This window comes from Sarcophilus harrisii, chromosome 3, assembly GCF_902635505.1.
Source record: "Sarcophilus harrisii chromosome 3, mSarHar1.11, whole genome shotgun sequence".
Taxonomy (NCBI): Eukaryota; Metazoa; Chordata; class Mammalia; order Dasyuromorphia; family Dasyuridae; genus Sarcophilus; species Sarcophilus harrisii.
In genome coordinates, this window is record NC_045428.1 from 393,493,227 (window position 1) to 393,513,450 (window position 20,224).

Here is a 20,224-nt window from a genome sequence, read left to right on the forward strand (position 1 = left end):
CATAAACCTTATGAGAGGTAGTGTGCAATAGAGGATGGATATCTAAACACAAACTCAATAAGAGTTGGATTCAACTTTTGTTTTTAACCCTTTGACTAGGTGAAAAGCCAGCCGCTTAAACTTTCCATGCCTCAGGCACCTCTTCAAAACTATACCTTTTTTTTTTTTAAATCATGGAATTCCCATATGGGAATCTCAATATGGGAATTTAAGCTAATCGGCTTAGATAATTTCATTAGTCTTCAAAGATGCTGTAAAACTACAAAATGTAGTACAAAAAGATTAAAGTTTTTTTGTAAAAGAGTAAAACAGATAAAAATTTTACTTAGCAGTAGAGATTTGTGGGAAATGAATGCAACTGTTTCTACTTTTTTGTTGACATTATCTTCTGCATCACCTTTCATATAAAATAGAAAATTCATCAAAGAAAGAAAGTCCTAGTTCAGGACAGGAACTAAATGGGAAGATTCCTTCCCTGAAATGTACCTTCCCTCCTAGTCTCAGTCTTAGAGCAGAAAAGTTCTGCCTTGTTTGTCTCACAATGGGCATGATGTCATATGGTCGTTTTGAAAACTCAAGCGCAAATCCATGTTGACTTTCGCATGAAATTCTAGTTGGATCTCATCCCAATTCCAAGCTTTCCCATCATCAAATTATAATTTTAATAGGACACAATTTCTTGGCTGTCAGAGAACAATGATATTGAGGTACTTTGATCCCCAGGATCACCTGGACTGGTCTTGGGAATACGTAAGTGAAAATTCATATTATTTTTCAAGAATTTTCCATTCAAAATTGAGTCAGAAAATATGCCAATTTAGAGGAAGAAAAGTGGTCACCCAGGAATTGAAAGGTCTATTTGATTTCATTATGTTTTTGTTTGTGGAGAAAGGCAAACACATTGCATTGACTAAGACCCACACCATCCAGCTGTGACCAGGGAGTTTTTATTGTAGCAACAAAAATGAGCACTTCTCTCTAATGAATTAAATTACATTGATTTTCACAGTTATTGGCTCAACTGAAGCTTCTTGCTAATCATTTGTATAGGAATCAGGGGTAGGATTTGATTGGAGAACTTTACTGTGGTGTTTTAATTTTTAATGTTTTTTCTGAGTCAGTTTACTTTGACCCAATACAATAAGAGCACTGAATCAAAAGTCATATCATTGAAATGCTCATCTTCAATGAGGCAATAAATATAGTACTAAAAGGGATCTTAGAGGTCATCTGGTCTCACCTCTTCATTTTACAAATAAGTAAATTGAGGCTTAAAGAGATAACTCTCCCAAGGTAACACAGAAATTAAGATTTATGAGTTGAACCCGGATCCTTCTATTCCAAATCTCGTGTTTGTTTCACTATACCAAATTGACCTAACATGGTCCTCCTTGACCTTTGCTGTGTGGTGGGTTTTGCCCTGTTTTATTTAAATATGCAACCATTAGTAAAGGAGAGAGTTGTTTCCTCTCAGTATCTCTTAAGTTTGACTACAACTTTATTTATTTAAAAAAAAATTGATTTTCCACAGAAGAACCCTTTTCAAGACAAAGCCATTAAATATCTCCCCCACTAAAGTGAAGTAAATGTTGCAAATTATTGTTAATTTCCATTTTAATTTAGTAGCAAATAGCAACTGTACCTTGAACACTAATTGGAATAAAATAGCTGTTATATTTATGAGCAGTTTAAGTTAAATACTCTATACAGGGATTGGTAACTGCCAGGGTACATTTATAAACATTTATCTCCATGGAGATTTTGGCAAAGAGCTATGATAACAAAGCAACACTGCCACCTGGAGCATCAATTATAGTAAAGTCTCAATCAGATTGTAATTCAATAAATTATAAAAAATAATTTACTATCTAGAAGATGGGTAGGATTAAGTTAGCCCCCAAACTACAGTCCCATATTGATAAGAAACATCAATGCTGTTGCAATATCTTGCCAAAGAATCCTGCAATTCATCCTTTTAGTTAGACTGTACTTCTGGGCCTCAGGAACTCTAGTTTACATTCCAGTTCATTATATAGGAAGACAACTTAATTAAAACCATAGTTTATGACAACACTAAAGATGTAGCCAAGAAATATGGAAGCCTTAGGTTCTGAACTAACCCTTTTTCATAGTAATTTAGAAGACTATTTTTAAAAGGCTAGAATACAGTAATGTTATATAGGAGAGTAAAGTAAATTCAGCTAAAACTAAGAACTGACAGGAGAGAACGATAAATGAGTAGTAAGAGTATTTGAAGGGCATCAATAGTTATCCTAATGATGGATTAAGAGACAAAGAAGAGGAAGAGAGAGAGAGAGAGAGAGAGAGAGAGAGAGAGAGAGAGAGAGAGGAGGAAGGGAAAAAGAGGAGAGACAGACAGACAGACACACACACACACACACACACACACACACACACACACATCCCTCACATAAAAGCCAGGAAGAAGTGGGTTCTAGACCTGCCTCAGGATACCCATAGACAAATGATCTCCCAAGGCTATAGGAAACTCTCTAAGATTATAAATTACAAGGATGTGTTCACCTGCATTGACAGAATGGATCTCCTCATCTTGGATTTCCCTAAATCAGTAAATCATAGATTCAGCTCCTTAATACATACAAAATATATAAATATGTACACACATATTATATTGTTTTGATATTTGACTTACATGCGTAAGTGTGGATTTTGATTGAATTTTGAGGGAAGTATCCTTAACTATCTTGATGGGATGGGGGAGAAAGGGAGGATGCTAAAAGGTTCTAACATGTAAGACAAATTCTTCCATTGTGTTTGATATATTTCTCTTTTTAGGCTTCGTCATAGGGAAAAATGATTTACTAAGACATGAATCAAAATACTTTGAATCACTTTCTTTTGATCTATAGAATAATTCAAATGAGCTAATAAGACATTATTTCAGATTTCCTTACAGAAATCAAAGCTTATGATTTGCATTGGAATTTTAATGACTTGGTATGTATTGATGCCATCTATCTTTTTATTCACCAGATCTGTGTCTCCTGCTGGAAGGATTTCCACATCACCCATCAGGCCTGTGAAGTCCCCATTACTGATCCGGAAGACACCCACTGCCATGACTACTGGTCCTGAGGTGCCTCCCCCTTGGAAACAAGAGGGATATGTAGCGACCTCCGAATCACAAATGAAGGAAACTACAGTAACAAGTTCAACACAGATTAGAACTGAAGAAAGATGGGAAGGAAAATATGGTATCCAAGAGCAAGTGACCATCAGTGGAGCTGCTGGGGCTGAAGTCAGTGCTACTTCTACCACTTCTAGAAGTGCAGCCTTTGCTGCTGGAGTTGTAGCCAGTGGTGCGAAGGAGGTAAGGAAAAAGTCTAAGTGAGAAGAAGTTTTATGGGTTAGTGATTAGTCTTTGATCACTCTCAACATCCATACCCGATTCCATTGCAAACATTTAGGCCAAGGAAGTTGGAGGTCATCAATCATTTAAAGATGCATTTGTCTATAAAAAATGGATGAGAATAATAAAATGTTTAATGTGTGTTAAATTTAAAAGGAGTATTTGGGGAGGTAGGAGGGGGGAAAACTGTGAGTGTAAATTTTTGTACATGATTGCTATTTAGTTGGAATGTTTTGATTTCCCAAGTCAGCAAGTAGTAGTATCTTGAGTACTTGGATGCTGTCTTTAAATACACACACACACACACACACACACACATACACACATAAATATGTGTATATATAGATATAGATAGATAGATAGATCTTTATCTTGACCATTTCTTTCTATTGTAGCCCAGTCTTTGCTACCTAAGCAAATAATATCTCTTTGGTGTCCCTCCCTTAGGTAAGACAAGAAACTGACAAGAGTGCAGCTGTTGCGACCGTTGTTGCCGCAGTTGATATGGCAAGAGTGAGAGAACCAGTAACAAGTGCTGTAGAACAGACTGCAAAAAGGACAACTACGACTGCAGTGCACGTACAACCTGTTCAAGAGCAGGTACGTTGGGCACAGCTATGTTGTTGCCCTTCTTCATACAACAGCATCCTTTTCCTTACATTAGAAAAATTATGATGATTTTGCCCTTCCAAGGCTATACTAAAACTATAGTATTCCAACAAGAAAGCCCCTCAATAAATCCTTGTTGGATTGATGAATGAGTATAGACTAATTTTGCTTTTAAAAATTTGTATCTCTTTTTTTATAACCTTTGTTTCCTAATATATCTCTCCTCTCCTTTCCCACCAAAGAGCCAGGCCCTTATTAAAACGCGCACAAAAGAAAAAGGAAAAAAATTATTGAAATTAACCAGCACATCAACCAATTCCAACATTATTTTCAGTGTTTCTCTTGCATAGTCCTCCACCTCTGAAAATAAGAGAGGGTGTACATCCCATTATAAGGGGAGTCCTGACTCCCCTTTAAATAACTTTTAAACAACTATAAAATTCAGACAGGGCTATAATATGAATGTTTGGATGATGATGAGATAGAGGCAGGTAGGAAGTGTGCTGGCCAGGAATTCAGCTAAAAAGAAAGATTCTGACAGACCCAAGATCAGGAAAATAAGAGGTCAACAAGAAAAGCATGAAAGCTGGGGAGGTTTAGTGTCCTTATTATCAAAAAGGGAGGAAGATAGCCTCTTGTTCACGGAAATTAAGGCAAGAAGGAAGGGATAGGTAGATCCTGGGAAGTCGAGTCCAGGATGTCAGCCAATGAAGAAACAGCCAGTAGATAGCATAGTTCTAAGTAGACACAGTTTGGAACTAATCAGAACAGTGCAAGTCACAGGACTGCTAAACTATTATTCTCAGGCAAAAGCTGTTTTCATGTAACCCATTTATACTGCTGCCTGATGTGTGGAGGTGATCTTGAGTGCACAGATGTTGATAATAGTTTGAAAGAAGTCTGACTTCTTGTAAGTCTACAGTTGAATCCTGTCTCTGACTGAAACAAGATAGAAACTCTGAGATATGTACAAATATGATAGTATTAGTCCATGAGATTGAATTTCTCTCAAAGCATATGCTGATATGGAGACTATCTGTTTGGGATTATTTTAAGTAAGAGGAGACAATAGCCATGAGGCATGGATGTTATCTAGTCCAGGAAACTAGTTATCTAGTCCAGAATTTTCCTGGCTTGTTTTTATATTTATTAGTAAGCAGATTTGTAGTTTGTGCCATAGTTACCATTTTCTGTCCATTTTCATACTCTCTAATTGCATTTGCAAGACTGTTATTAGGGAAGGAACTATATAGCATGTGGACACAAAACTAATGTCATGCACATTAATTTGCTCTGGTCCAGCTGAAGAGTAGAACCTTGGCCCAGTATCTGGAAATATTTCAGACCCTTATTAAATGAAATATATCTCAGAAACTGAGAATTGGAAAGGACTTTGGAGGCCATATAGTGCAACATATATCTGAACAAGAATTTCCATTGGAGTGATTGTCCTACCTTTGCTTGAGGACCTCTAATCTAGGGGAAACTAACACTTCCACAATGAGCTTATTTCCCTTTTTGGTAGATCTAATTGTTAAGGAGGTTTTTTTCCTGACCTCAAGGTTAAACTTGTCTATTTGCCTATCTTCTCATTGTGTATAAGTTTTTAGAAAGTCATTTAATTCATTCTCTCAAGGAGAATCATCATCATGGAATTTTAAAACTTGAAGCCATCAGGGATGATGTGATCTTAGCCCTTCATTTATTTGACAGAGTAGGAAGCTAAACTTTAAGGAGACCTACCACTTTAGACAATTTTCCACTCCAAGTTAACAGCAGAGCCAGGGCAGGAATCTGAATGTTTTATGTGGAAGTACCTCTATCCTCCAAATAGATATCAAAGGAAACTTGCTTATTATGCCAAAATTGACCCCACAAACCCAGAGTCATTTCCTTCCCCATTTACTATTTTATTTTACATTTACTGTTGTACTTCAAAACCTCTCTAGTTTTTCTTTTCCTCACTCCATCTTTCATCTTTTTCTAGCATCTTGTGATATTTGGGGGGAGGGGGTGTTATATAATATATGATAGAGATTTTTTTTTTAGATGACGGTAAATTAAAGAATCCCTTTCCTTTTCTTTATGAAAATTAGACAAGAAAGGAAGCAAAAACTGCTACAACCAAGGTAGTAGTTACTGCTGATAAAGCCAAGGAACAGGAATTAAAATTGAAAACCAGAGAAGAAATTACTACCAAGCAAGAACAAATACACATAACCCAAGAAAAGGTAACTATCATAATTTTAGATGTGAAATACATTGCTAATACCTGTTATACATCAGTGTCACATTTGGTTGCCAAATTGAAAAAAAAAATTCCACTTAGATTAAGGGCAGGTATTATCATTGGCCTTTTTTTACCAGTTGTCTGGCACATAGCGATTATGGAAGTTGTTCAGTTGTCTCTGATTCTCTGTGGCTCATTTGGAGTTTTTCTTGACAAAGATACTGGAATGGTTGGCCACTTCCTTCTCCATCTCATTTTATAGACAAGGAATTGAGGCAAACAGGGTAAAGTGGCTGGCCCAGAGTCACACAGCCAGTAAGTATCTAAGACCAGATTTGAACTCATGAAAAATAAGTCTTCCTGACTCCAGGCCTGCCACTATATAATAAATGGTTCCAGTTCACTGGGAAAATTTAGTGTGAATTTGAATAATATAACCACTGTAGGGGATTTTGCTTTACAATGATAACTTGTGGAAAAAAAACTTTTTAAAAAATTTAATTATTTTTATTCTTCAAAAGCACTTAGTGATTTGGTAGTATTCTCTTTATCCAGGCATAGGACAGTAAGAATATAAATGTCAGAATTCTATTAACCAATAACCATGTGTTATTTGATTCAACATAGAGATCTAATAAAGAATTTGGTCTTATTTTACTTATTGCTGTTTAATAAAAATCATGTTATTTTTATTTAAGCAAAAGAGAAAATAATATCTTTTAATCATTTAAAAACAGATAAGAAAAGAAACTGAAAAAGCCTTTGTGCCGAAGGTAGTAATTACTGCTGCTAAAGCTAAAGAACAAGAAACTAAAACTGCTGAAGGAATAATGACAAGACAACAGCAAGTCCAAGTAACTCAAGAAACGGTAAGTTTAGTTCCCCAAAAAATTAGAGGTAGCAAATAAACATCCTGTCAACAATAGAATATATTTAAGTACAACATAAATGCTGGTATCATCATCATCATCATCATTTTTGCTATACCTGCCAAGGTGATTGTGACCTCTTCATAAATGCTCAGATTTCATATAAACGTTAGTTGCTACAAAAATTGGATTGACTTAACTATTTAGGAAACAATGACTTACAGTTCTAAAAAACTCTTTGATTCCATGAACTAAGGATTTGCTTCACTGACACTAAATATGTTACAAAATTGGAAACAACCTTCATTTTCTCCTTATCTCCTTTTACTTCAAATGCTAAATTCAAGGTTTAATTTTAAAGGGGAAAAAAAGATGGGTTTTTATCCTCTTTTTCCTGGTTGTGTCCATTGTGACCCATAGACTGTCTATTCCCAGGAGGGTTCTGTGTTTCTCTTAATACCAGACCTTAAATCAGCTTTAAAAAGTTTCCAAAAGTTAAAACTCTGTGTATGGGAGCCTAACTAGATTTTGTTTTTTCCTTCTTATCTAAGTCATTAGAAGACTGTTTTCAGCAAATGTTCTAGTTGCCACCCACCATAAAAAGCTATGGTTGCCATTTTACTACTGATAACTAGCAATGTGAAGCTTCTATTACTGTGTGACCACAAATCAGGAACCTAAATCTGGGTGGTATCCAAACAGCCAAGAGCTGAAAACACTAGCACAAGCTACTCCGTAGGGTTGTTAGTTAACAATGCTACATAAACATGATTGTATAAGAGTCCTAAAAATCAATGGCATCTATATTAAGCTGAAGCTTTCTCACTAGGAATTACAAGTTGATCCAATCTAACTTGGGCTTTGGAAAAGGGAAAGCAAGGGGAATGTCCCCTTGTCCATTGCCCATTCTTTTTCTTTGCTTATTCTGTATTGACATCATATTTTATTTGGGGCACATGAATTTCAACTTTGATTTCACTCATATAATCAGATGAGAAAGGAGGCTGAGAGCACTGCAGTAGCTATGGTGGTAGCTGCTTCTGACAAATTCGAAGAACAAGAAACAGAGCTGAGAACTAGAGAAGAGCTTGTTACAATACAAGAACAAATGCACATAACTCAAGGAGAGGTGAATACTACTACATCCACAAATATGAAATTCATGATGGCATGGTTCTATGTACAAACTTTTATATGTTCGTCACCTGTCTTCCTCATTACTTTCCTTGAATCAGAAACTTTCTAAGTCACATTTTCCTCCTTACTCGTGTTCACAGCCATTTTTCATTTCTAAACATCACCAAGATTTCATTATGAGTGATTACTAACACTTTATCACAAGTTGAATTTTTAAAATCTTCCTATTGAAGTAGATGACATACAAGACTGTAAGAAATAAAAGGCCAGAAATATTTCTTATTGTCATTTTGTTGGAATAATTCCATAGAATAAAGCCAGTCTATATGAAATCGTGAGGGTTGCATTTTAAAATCTTGTAAGACAAGATTTTGCCTGAGACATAGCAGATTTCATTAGCTTCACAAGTTTTCAATAGATTTGTCACTGCATGTAATGTGGATGATCCAAGCAATCTTGTTGCAGTGAGGTCCTATTGAAATGCTCGCACCGATATGTCCTTGAATAGGAAGAAATTTCATCATCTTTTCCATAACCTTTCACTCTTTTTTCTTATGTTACTTTTGTCAGAGACCACATAGCATTTAACTCTCCCTATCCTCCCTCTTTTTTTTACTTTACTATTTAGATGAAAAAAGAAACTAGGAAAACAGTGGTACCTAAAGTAATTGTTGCCACTCCTAAAGTCAAAGAACAAGAAACAATATCAAGAACTAGAGAAGAAATCACTACTAAGCAAGAACAATTGCATATAACTCAAGAAAAGGTGAATACAGACCTGAATGTGAAATTAACTCTTACAACTTACTTTTCTAGCAAACCCATTATTTACTCAAGAATATAAGAATTAATCTGTATTTTCCTTTCTAAACCAAAGCTAAAATGGCTTAAAATTTTCAATAACTACCAGTATTTTCCTTGCACATTTGATTTTCATTCATAATTAACCTTACCATTTTTCTTTCATCAATATCTTTGGCCATTTGCATGAAGGCTAAAATTTTTAATTTAATTTAAAATCTGTTTATAAATGGATGAATAGATATCACAGTACAAAATTTTTATTCACTTATAGCTAATATTCCCAAGTATTATGGTTCTCAATAATTATGATAATTTTCTACTTTTATAAGTGGAAATTAGTCACTTCTTTCTTAGTGAACCTACACTCTTGCATCTTGCATTATCACATCTGAAGTTATGCCATGTTTGTTTGGGGCTATGTGGTACTCAAATTTTTATTTTGCTATAATAACCAGATGAGGAAGGAAGCTGAGAAACTTGCTCATTCTACAATAGCAGTTGCAGCTGCTAAAGCCAAAGTTCAAGAAACTACACTGAGAAGTAGAGAAGGAATGGCCATCAGACATGAACAATATCATGTTACTCATGAAAAGGTGATGATAACTGTCATAGGTGTGAAATCTCTTGTTCTTAACATTTCATTGCAGATCATTATGGAAAAGAACTATTAACACCCTCTCTTTTTGACACATTTAAATTTTTTTGGAAACTACTGAATCATGATATTTGTCTGTTGTTAATATTACTACATATTACTTTTCCCTCCTAATTTATCTTTTATTTCCACTTTCCATGATTAACATGTTTTCCAGGGGCAGAAATTGTCTCTTTGCATGCAGCCTGATTCCAAGAAAATCTTTCCAAATAAAACATGCTGATATAAATTGATGAATTAGTGGGGATATCCACTTTTTGTAAAATGGATTTGTGTTTTATATGTCTATGTGTGTGTGAACACCATGAATCCCAGATGTTGCCTCATATTAAGAACAATAAGTCAATTTAATTTTCTCTCTCCACATTTCTACATTTGTGTTTAATCCAAATACAAATATCTTTTCCTTATAATTTTGTGAACCATTTATCTTCATCTTTATCTTTACTGTAACAATCAGATGAGAAAAGAAGCTGAGAAAATCACAGCGCCTGCTGTAGTAGTTGCTACCACTAAATCCAAACAGGATGCAATATCGAGAACTAGAGAAGGAATTTCTACCCAACAAGAGCAAGTACACATAACCCATGAAAAGGTGACTATAGCTGTTTGCACATGTGAGACCTTCCTCCATTAATCTATTCCCTTTGGACTATCTTTCACTCTAAACCACAATAAATTTCTCTTAACATTCCATTTCCTCCCTTCATAATAATCTATTTTTTTAAAACTTAGCAGTGAAGTTTGAAATTAACTTCTTTATTTCTATTAGTATTTTCCTCATAAATTTTCTGTTTTCTTTCATTAACATGCACCTTACTCTGTCTTATGACTTTTTCAAAAATGATATTTCTGAGAGAAACTTGTTTTTAAAAGGTTATCATTCCATGGATATAACATTCTGTGACAAACGTTATGCATGATAGTCATTCTGATGGGAAATTCCATATGGGTAACTGTTTGTAAAAATTAATTTCCATAAAACCTTTAAAAGAGTCATATAAAAATAACTCTCATTTTTGTCACAAAATTAGCTAAAGATGGAAGCTGAGAGGACTTCTTTACCAAAAGTAGTAATTACCACCGTCAAAAGCACAGGGTCAAATGCAATAACAAGGACTAGAGAAGAATTTGCTGCTCAAGAACAAATCCATCTTTTTCAAGATGAGGTGAAAACCAATGCTATGGTGGTGCAAAGCATTGTTTCATCATACTTCATCAACCATTAGAACAATCCATCCAATCTTGTCTGTGTCTGGTTAATAGCTAATTGCTTAGTTACCCCACACAATTCTAGACATGATTAAATCCAGTGAAGTCACTAACTGGCTTTTCTTTTGTGGCCACTAAATGAATCCACATCATTTTCTATGTGTGAATTGGTGTTTGCTTTAAATAATTTTCCCACTTCAAAAACTGCTTTTAATTTAAATTTTTTCTTCAGCTTGTCTGAGTTAAAAAAATTGACTTTGTACTTAACATATTTTCATCATTTGGGGTGTTGAGATACTGGATGTTAAATTTAAAAATCTATGAGAAAAATGTAAACATCTGTCACCAGAAGATACTCATGTAAATTTTCATTTGACACTTTATAGGCACATTTATGTACCAAAAAAAAAATTAGAATTTTTTTCCAGTGTGATTAAGGTTAAGGATTCATGAGGATCTTGATTACCAAATAACATTCGCCCATGAGCAACAATCTTTTTTTTTTCCTTTTAAATTGAGACCAACAGTTAGTTCTTCAGTTCTTAGAGTCTACAGTCTGGAAAGCTTAAAATCTAATGAATAAAGTGGTAGAAAAAGGGGAAGAGCAGAGAAGTAAAAAAAAGAGACCAGCCCTGAAATTAGGAAGATAATGTGTTCAAGTCCTTCTTCTGACACATAATATACATGCCCAAGGACTAGTCATTTAATCTGTCAATGTCCCAGAACACATTTCTGAGAAGTGAAGAAATTATAGAAAGACTGCTGATCTAAGCTCTCTTTCTAAATGTTGTTTTCTTCTTTGCATTTGTATATTCAGTGATTGGAATAGTGCCAGTTGCATAGCAGACACTTAATAAATAATTATTGTTAAATGATTGATTTATCAATTGATGAAGGCATTTCCATACTGAAAGTTCTTCATATCAATGAAATATCAGTTTAAGCCTTTTCCCTCCAAAATTATGATCATATTACTTGCTCTACTTCTCTCACTGGGTTATTGTTAAGATGGAATGAAAAAGAAAATGAAATAGTTTGAATACTGTAAAGTGCTATGCAAATATAAGATCAGTCATTGAGATTTAAAAAAAAATGCTTCATGTATCAATCAAATCTATAGCTTAAAAAGCAGCAAATGATGGAACCAAGTCAGACATTTTTCTTTTAAAATGCAAATTTGGGGGCAGCTAGGTGGTGCAGATGATAGAGCACCAGCGCTGAAGTCAGGAAGACCTGAGTTCAAATTTGACTTCAGACACTTAACACTTCCTAGTTATGTGACTCTGGGAAGTCACTTAACCCAATTGCCTCAATTAAAAAAAAAAAAAAAAAGGCAAATTTGAATTGAGGGAACTATTAGTAATTCTCTGAGGCAAGTAGATCTTCATATTCATTTAAATTTTAGATTGTTGAGAGTACTATTTTTAAATAAATGAAGATAGACCATTTGGAAACTTAGTAACCCATACTATCTAAACAAAACTAGCTTGTTGGACCCCTTTATATTACTTATTACATTGTATTGGATAAGGATAATAATATCCCTGCAGCCAGTACACACTTGTGTCTAGTATTGTCATATGTCAGTATCTGGCATTGTCAAACTTTTTTTTTAAATCAAAATGTGGTATGTGGGCCAGTTTTGATTAAGTGCTCTTATCCTTTTGGATCTCTTTGGCAGTCTGATGAAACCAATTGACCCTTTCTCACAATATAGTTTTTTAATATATAAAAGGAAAACAATAGGATTACCAAGGAAACTGATTTGTTAAAAATGTAGATATCAAAATATTTATTTAAAAATAAATAAAATAAAATATTTATAAAAATAAACTCAAAGACCACAGATTTAAAACTTCCTGGTTTATAAGATTTTTTTATATAAGCTTTTCTCTATTTATAGCTCTTTTCAGAAATGAGAAAATAATAGCATATCCCATTTTCTACCTGTGCTGTTGAGTAATAGAGCTCTGAATTCTCATAATAGTGAAAAGGAAGTGACCATCATCAGTAGGAAAGATTTTTTTTTCTCTCAACATGAAAACATTTTCCTTTTCATTGCCATACTTTCATTGGTGAAGAACACTGAATACCAATTTTCACTGGTATTCTTTAATAAAGATATTCTAACATCTGAAGAGTTTTTCCTTGTGGGGAATCACAAATGTATTCATGCATTCAATGAGCATTTATGAGCCATCATGTTATCTAATATTTGCATGCAAAACACACATCTCTGTGTTGACTCTGGCTCCTCTGAACACAAAGCTAACACTGTTTGTGAGAGTATATTTTTTATGAATATGGTGACTCTGTTCACACAAGACCAAATGATCAATGTAGGATAATAAGCATAATACCAATAATGCAAATAAATATCACAAAAAACTGAGAGCCAGAGTTAGTATTCTGTGGGGATTAGGAGGTAGAAAGGGAAATAGTATGTGTCTGTATTGTCCAATTTATTCAGTAGTCTTTAATCTTCCCCACATTGTCTAGATACATGCTTTTTTCTCATGCGTATGCTTCCAATTTTATGTATTTCATTGTTTCATGTGATTAAAGCATTTGCACGTTGAGTATATCTAAACATATATGCATAATTAGGAAATAATAAGTGAAAAAAACATTACTATGTTTGTACATTTTATGTAATGTAAGTGAATTGTCTGTCTCTTAATGTCACCTGTAAAACAGGAAGATGTGTTTGTATATGTTTCTATTTCTTTTGGCCGGTAAACCTGGAAGAAAATATTTATCCAATATCTGACATGATCATTACCAAACCTAAACTTTAGATGTATTATCTCTAGGTGGGAACTGGAAAAAAGGCCGAAGCTGTGGCCACAGTTGTCACTGCAGTCGATCAAGCCCGCATGAGAGAGCCCCGAGAGCCAGGGCATTTCGAAGAATCATATGGGCAACAGACAACTTTGGAGTATGGCTATAAAGAGCAGATCTCCGCTACCAGAGTAACTGAGCATCCCCAGCGTCCAGCTTCAGAACCTCATGTTGTCCCTAAAGCAGTCAAACCCGCAGTAGTACCAGTGCCTTCAGAAACACACATCTCAGCAACAGATCAAATGGGAATGCACATATCATCACAGGTCAGGCTCCCTGGAACCTCTCATTTTCTTTGTCTTTCTTTGCCAACATAAATGTCTTTTGTCCTTTTTGTAAATATCATCACTGAATTTTATTTTCTTACAGATCAAGAAAACGTCAGACCTGACGACTGAAAGATTAGTCCATGTGGAACATACACGTCCTCGTACAGCAAGTCCTCACTTTACAGTTTCAAAAATTTCTGTTCCGAAAACGGAACATGGACATGAGGTAAAAAATGGGAAAAAATGTAATCAACAGGTTTTTAGTCCATGGGAGGCAAAGAACTAAATTATTTGATGAATACTGGTTATAATATATCTCCAGAAACATCCAGTATTAATCCATTGATAAGCCAGCATTGATTAAGTATGTAATATATGCAAAGTACTATGTCTTTAAAATTCTTCAGAAAAAACTGACAGGTCTTTAGCAAAAGATTGGGATATGGAAATCTGAAAGATCTTTAGGTACTGCCTGAAAGATAGAGTGGAGCCTTCATGGGCTACTTGAGAAGAGATATTTTGTGAACTAAAGGATGCTCCTTTATCATTAGTCCCATTTATACTAAGATACCAGATGCATTCTTAAGTAGGAAGCTCAGCTGATACCAATGAGCAGATGATCTCTGACTTTCTAAAGTGAGAAATGTACATAAGCAATTATTAGATATACTGAATCTTTATGTGTTTTTTGTGAATAGAGGTAATTTTCATTTATACAGTGTGTTTATTTATACTTTAATTAAACTGAAAACATAGATAATTGACTATTTCTGTTAAAGGAATTGGATTATAGTCCCCTTTTCCAAAATACTTCACTTGAGATTGAAATAGATAAAAGATTAAAGGTGTTAATAAAATGGATTTAATTAATTCATTTGGTAAGATGTAAACCTATATTTTTATCACTCTTTATTGAACCTTTTAATACTCCTATCATATTATGTGTCCTCATTGAGGAATGCATTTCCTTATACACACACAGAACACACACAGAGGCAAGCTTTTTAACTCAGTATATAAAGTGTTGGGTCTGGAGTCAGGAAGACATCTTTCTGAGTTCAAATCTGACCTCAAACATTTAGTAGCTGTGTGACTGAGGGGAAGTCATTTAACCATGTTTGCCTTAATCCACTGGGAAGGAAATGGTGAACCACCCCAATATCTTTACCAAGAAAACCCCATGAACATAATTAGAATGGGATTGTGTGTTTCTCCTCTGAAAGAATATAAACCTTTTGAGATCATGTACTATTTTATTTTTGTTTCTACCTTCCCAGCATCTAACACATTGCTTATTATATAGCAGATACTTAATGTTTATTAACTGAGTCCTCTGCAATGATTAAATCACAAATCTGAACCACCCTGACATATCCATATATACTCAAAACAAAATATTTTCATTTAAAATTTGGAGTTTAGTGCATTCAAAGCCTCTTTAAAGAGGAATGTAACATATGCATGTGACATATTAGGTAAGAACAAAGAGCTTGGAATCAGGAAAACCCAGGTTCAAATCATCCCCTCTAATGCTAGCAAGTGTGGGACTCTTAGCAAGTCACTTGATCTCTATGTAGTTTAAGCAACACTCTTAGACACATTTCAAGGTCCTAAACTTTACTGGTAAGGGTATTTTCTGTGCCCAGAATTCTCCACATTGATGAAATCACATATGCTTCCAGAATGACAGATATTCAGATTTAAAAATAAATCTCTAGATTCCATTGGAATCATTTATTATTTTATCCTATTTCATTTACTAGCTTTATGGTTCTGGACATATCACCTAATCTGTGTCAGCCTTAGGTTCTTCAGATTACCTTACCTACCTCATAAAGAAATAACATGTGTAAAACAGTTTGCAATTCTTAACACATCATATTAAATGTTAGCTATTTATTTTACTTTGTATTTTTCCTCTTCTTGTAAAAAATGACTTGTAATTAAAACTTAGCTTTTTGGCACTTTCAAAGTGCTGGGGACAAATAGTAATATTTGAAAAACCCTTCAAACCCCATTATTCTAAATCATTTCATTTCTGCATCTTCAAGGTCTTCTGAAGTAGAGCGTTAACAATAGCCCAAATAGCATAGGTCAAAAGACTAATTTTTCCCCAAATCTACCAAATATTCAAATGATTGACATTTAAAAATCTAAAGGACCCACCTTCTTTCTCTGGGTCATGATTTGATTAATTGGAGATTTGCACTATTTCTAGTCGGGTTGTTTCTATGAACCTAAAAACTTGAAAGAAATTGTTATTTTCCAAAAAAAATTCATAGACATAGTATTTCAGTCTACTGTGTTTTACAAGAATAGTTAAGCATATATCATTTCTTTTTTGGTATGGCATCTAACTCACTGGTAGAACCAGTAAATCAGCATGTCAGTAATAATAATCCAAACAATAGAGTGGTTATAAAAATATTTTTTCCTAAATACCTCCATTTTTATCTTCTCATAACTTAGATTTATGGTTGCCATCAGATTGTGTTCTTCCTAAGGCCCTTCTTCGAAATATATTTACAGGTTTAATAACTTCCTAATTCTGAATTTCATACTGTGGCATGTTAAAATGTGATATTCATCAAGATGATTAAGTGACAATTTGCAAATAAGACTTAACTGATAAAGAATTCATTTAAAATAAGAGCCATAAAATAATGATTTTCTCAGTTCAACAAGAAAGATATTTCAGAAAATAATATTTCAGAGTCTAGGACAGTTGATACTGACCTTTCTAAATGGGAGGTATAGTAGAATGGATGCTAGAGTGAGATATTTCTAGGTTCAAGTGTCAGCCTCATTATTTATTAGCAGTTCACTGATTCTCAGTCTCCTTATCATTAACATGGAGATTATAATACTAGCACAATTTTACCTGCTTCTAGGTTGCAGAATTGTTTGGACTATTAAATGTGGTACTATAACCACAAACATTTTTTGTCAGTTGTCCCATGCCTTATAAATGTAAAGCACTATTATTCCTGACTTGTCTACAGATATAGTACTTATGATTAGAAAACCTATATACATTTTGGTCAACAAAAAAAGAAAGCCAGACCATATAAATATCCTGTCGCTAAGACTATTAAGAGCCACCTAGTAGATAAAGTTATTGGAGTGGCAATTAGGCTGACAGTTTCAAGCTCAATATGACCTTGAGAAAACATTTAATCTCAAGCACACCAATTCTTTATGACATATGTTGTAGAGCAAGGGTCTGCAAACAATGGTCCAAGGGCCAAATCTGTTTTCTATTTTGTATTTGTGAGTTAAGAATAATTAATTTTCATTAATATCTAATCAATTTAATAATCAAATTTAATGTTTGTGAGCTAGGAGTGTTTATCTTTTAATTAATGTTAAGTTATTTAATATTTAATTAATTTTGATACAAAGAAATTTTGTTTTAAATTGTAAAAAAAACAGCTCGCAGCTGTCCAAAAAGCAGGCAGCAGACCTGTCCAAGTCTGCCCCTTTTCTAAGACATAGACTAGTTGTCTTCATAATTCAATTAAGGAACTTTCCCATGTTGATAAAATTGTAGATCGTTCTTTATCTAGGGCTACTAGGAAAAAAATAACAATTCTTATCTGTGGCTGACAGTAAAGTGACTTCTCTTTGGTTCACCTTCAGGTATCAATAGCAGGCAGTGCTATTGCTACTCTACAAAAAGAATTGTCAACCACTTCTGTTCAGAAGATTACAAAGCCAGTGAAGGCTCCCATTGTCAAGCCAGTTGATACTAGAGTAAGGATGGAGCCCACCCCCTCACCACAATTTCCTTTTGCTGACACACCTGAGACATATAAAAGTCATGCTGGAATAGAAGTGAAGAAGGAGGTGGGGATGAGTATCACTGGTGGGACTATTCGTGAAGAGCATTATGAAGTACTTAAAGGACGAGAAACAAAGGTCAGTGGTTCGGTGTCACCAAGTTTTACCCCTCTGTGAGTTCTCTATTCATCAAGATGAACTGCTAATAATGGTATCATTCATCAAGAATGATAATTCTTAAAATCAGAAGACTGGGATTGAAGCTTGGTTCAACCAATGGGATCAGTAGCTGTATAATTCCAGGCAAACCAATTAATCCCTCTGATCTGTAGCTTTCTGATCTGTAAAATGGAGATGTTGTTACTGGAAATAGTCACAAGTTATAATAAAAGAAGTGCTTTATCAGTGTTATAATTCTAAATATATATGGTACATCATTGCCATATTTTAAATTATATGATATTGTGGTAGAGGGACATTTTGGAAATAAGCAAGTTCTAGATTCATTTTTTCCCTTAACTATATGAACATAGGGAAGTCCCACTTCTCAATACCCCCCAAAATTCTAAGACTGTTATTACAATCACGTTAACCTTATTTCATTGGTGAGCTTTTTGATACTCTGGAACTCACAGATTGGGATAAAAATAAATAATTTTTCCCTGTGGAAGATCTCACTCACTATATTCATCCAAGGCCTCCCCCTTAGTAATTATAAATTTTTTTTCTTGAATGAAGGTTTATGAGATATATTCCCTGTCCCAGCAAATAGAGGAATTAGTATCTACTATTATTCCATGTATTTTACAACATCTCTTTTAATATCTTAGGTTACAGAGACAGCTAGAGTACCTGCACCAGCAGAAATTCCTGTAACTCCACCGACATTAGTTTCTGTAAGTAAAAATTGAAACTTTTAGGAGACTCTAAAGCTTTGTCACCTTTAGGTACACTTCGCATACCTTTGTTTCCAAGACTTTGCAAGCTTTGAAAATGAGAATCATTTAAATCTTTGTATTTTGTATCCTCATGTCCTAGTGTGATTTCCAACAAATAATAAGTTTTAATAAATGCTTAGTGATTGATTGATTAAATGCCTTAATAAAGTCAATATGTTCACATGCAAAGAAGAGCTTCTAAATAATTCCAGTATCAATATCAGGAATTCTAAGTGGCAAATGACTACAGAAATATATGTTTTTAATGAAAATCCTTGTTCAATTCCATTAAAGACCTAGTTCAATTCACAGCTCCACTACTACTTAGAGGCAGCTGAGAAAGTAGAGAAACACTGGAATCAAAGATCCAGGGTTCAAATCCTGCCTTTGAAACATAGCTGTATGTGTGACTTGGGAAAAGTCACTTAACCTAATTTGGTCTTTTTTTTTTCACTTATGAGATCTAGACAAGGTATATCAGAGGTCTCTTATAGGTGTAGATTTTACCATCTTTGAATAAAATATGTATCAGGCATCATTCTACCCAATAGGGTGGGAATTTAGAAATTCTCTTATTCATGAGCACTGCTTTAAGCTACATTTTTTGCAGTCTCAAAATGTATCTGAAGGCTGATATTTCTGGAGTCCTGATCCAATGGACTGTAGTTTCTCAAGGACCTAGAGCTGCCAGATTCTCACCTTCATTTTCATGCTTTGTAGAAATAGTCAATTGATGATAATGGTGATGATGATTGATAATGATGATAATGTTTTATGGTTTGCTCTCTAGGGCTTAAAGAATGTGACAGTCATAGAAGGTGAATCTGTCACTTTGGAATGCCATATCTCTGGCCACCCATCCCCTACTGTGATGTGGTACAGAGAAGATTACCAGATCGAAAGTTCCATTGATTTCCAGATTACTTTCCAGTCTGGAATTGCTCGATTGATGATTCGAGAAGCCTTTGCAGAAGATAGTGGGAGGTTTACTTGTACTGCTGTCAATGAGGCTGGAACTGTCAGTACTTCATGCTATTTAGCTGTACAGGGCAAGTATCTCTATTAAAATAAATAAACCAACAACCTCTCAAGGACATCCTTTTCACCCACTTAATATACTTTCTTCCTCTTATCAGTCTCTCTTTTCCCATAGAAGACTTCTTTCTCTTTTCTCCTGGTTAACACAAAGACAGATGTATTTCCTACTGTGACCTTGACATGACTTTTAGAATTGGGGGGGCCTTTCAAGGCTGGAGTGTGACCTAAAACACTGGACCAGAAAAATAGATGACATAAATGAATTTGACAATTTTTTTTCACCTTCAATATTGAATTTCTGTCTGTCTTACAGTTTCAGAAGAATTTGAAAGCCGAGAAACAACTGCTGTAACTGAGAAATTAACCACAGAAGCAAAACGGTAAAAATCTTTTTTATTAATAAAACTAAAACAGGTTTTGTGTTGCTCTGAGGAGCAAGAGAAATCTACCA

General features: G+C 34.4%; 1 protein-coding gene across 4 annotated transcripts in view; it reads left to right on the top strand.

Annotated features, from left to right (window-relative positions):
• TTN (titin) overlaps positions 1-20,224 on the top strand; it is a 324,196-nt gene that overhangs the window by 18,575 nt on the left and 285,397 nt on the right. For all 4 annotated transcript variants that reach the window (XM_031960390.1, XM_031960391.1, XM_031960392.1 and 1 more), the window contains exons 7-20: positions 3,016-3,352; positions 3,839-3,991; positions 6,097-6,231; positions 6,968-7,099; positions 8,091-8,228; positions 8,865-9,002; positions 9,496-9,633; positions 10,156-10,290; positions 13,721-14,014; positions 14,118-14,243; positions 17,657-17,935; positions 18,628-18,693; positions 19,526-19,784; positions 20,087-20,153. In XM_031960390.1, the coding sequence (XP_031816250.1) occupies positions 3,016-3,352; positions 3,839-3,991; positions 6,097-6,231; positions 6,968-7,099; positions 8,091-8,228; positions 8,865-9,002; positions 9,496-9,633; positions 10,156-10,290; positions 13,721-14,014; positions 14,118-14,243; positions 17,657-17,935; positions 18,628-18,693; positions 19,526-19,784; positions 20,087-20,153 (2,397 nt within the window). The remainder of the gene's footprint in view (positions 1-3,015; positions 3,353-3,838; positions 3,992-6,096; positions 6,232-6,967; positions 7,100-8,090; positions 8,229-8,864; positions 9,003-9,495; positions 9,634-10,155; positions 10,291-13,720; positions 14,015-14,117; positions 14,244-17,656; positions 17,936-18,627; positions 18,694-19,525; positions 19,785-20,086; positions 20,154-20,224) is intronic.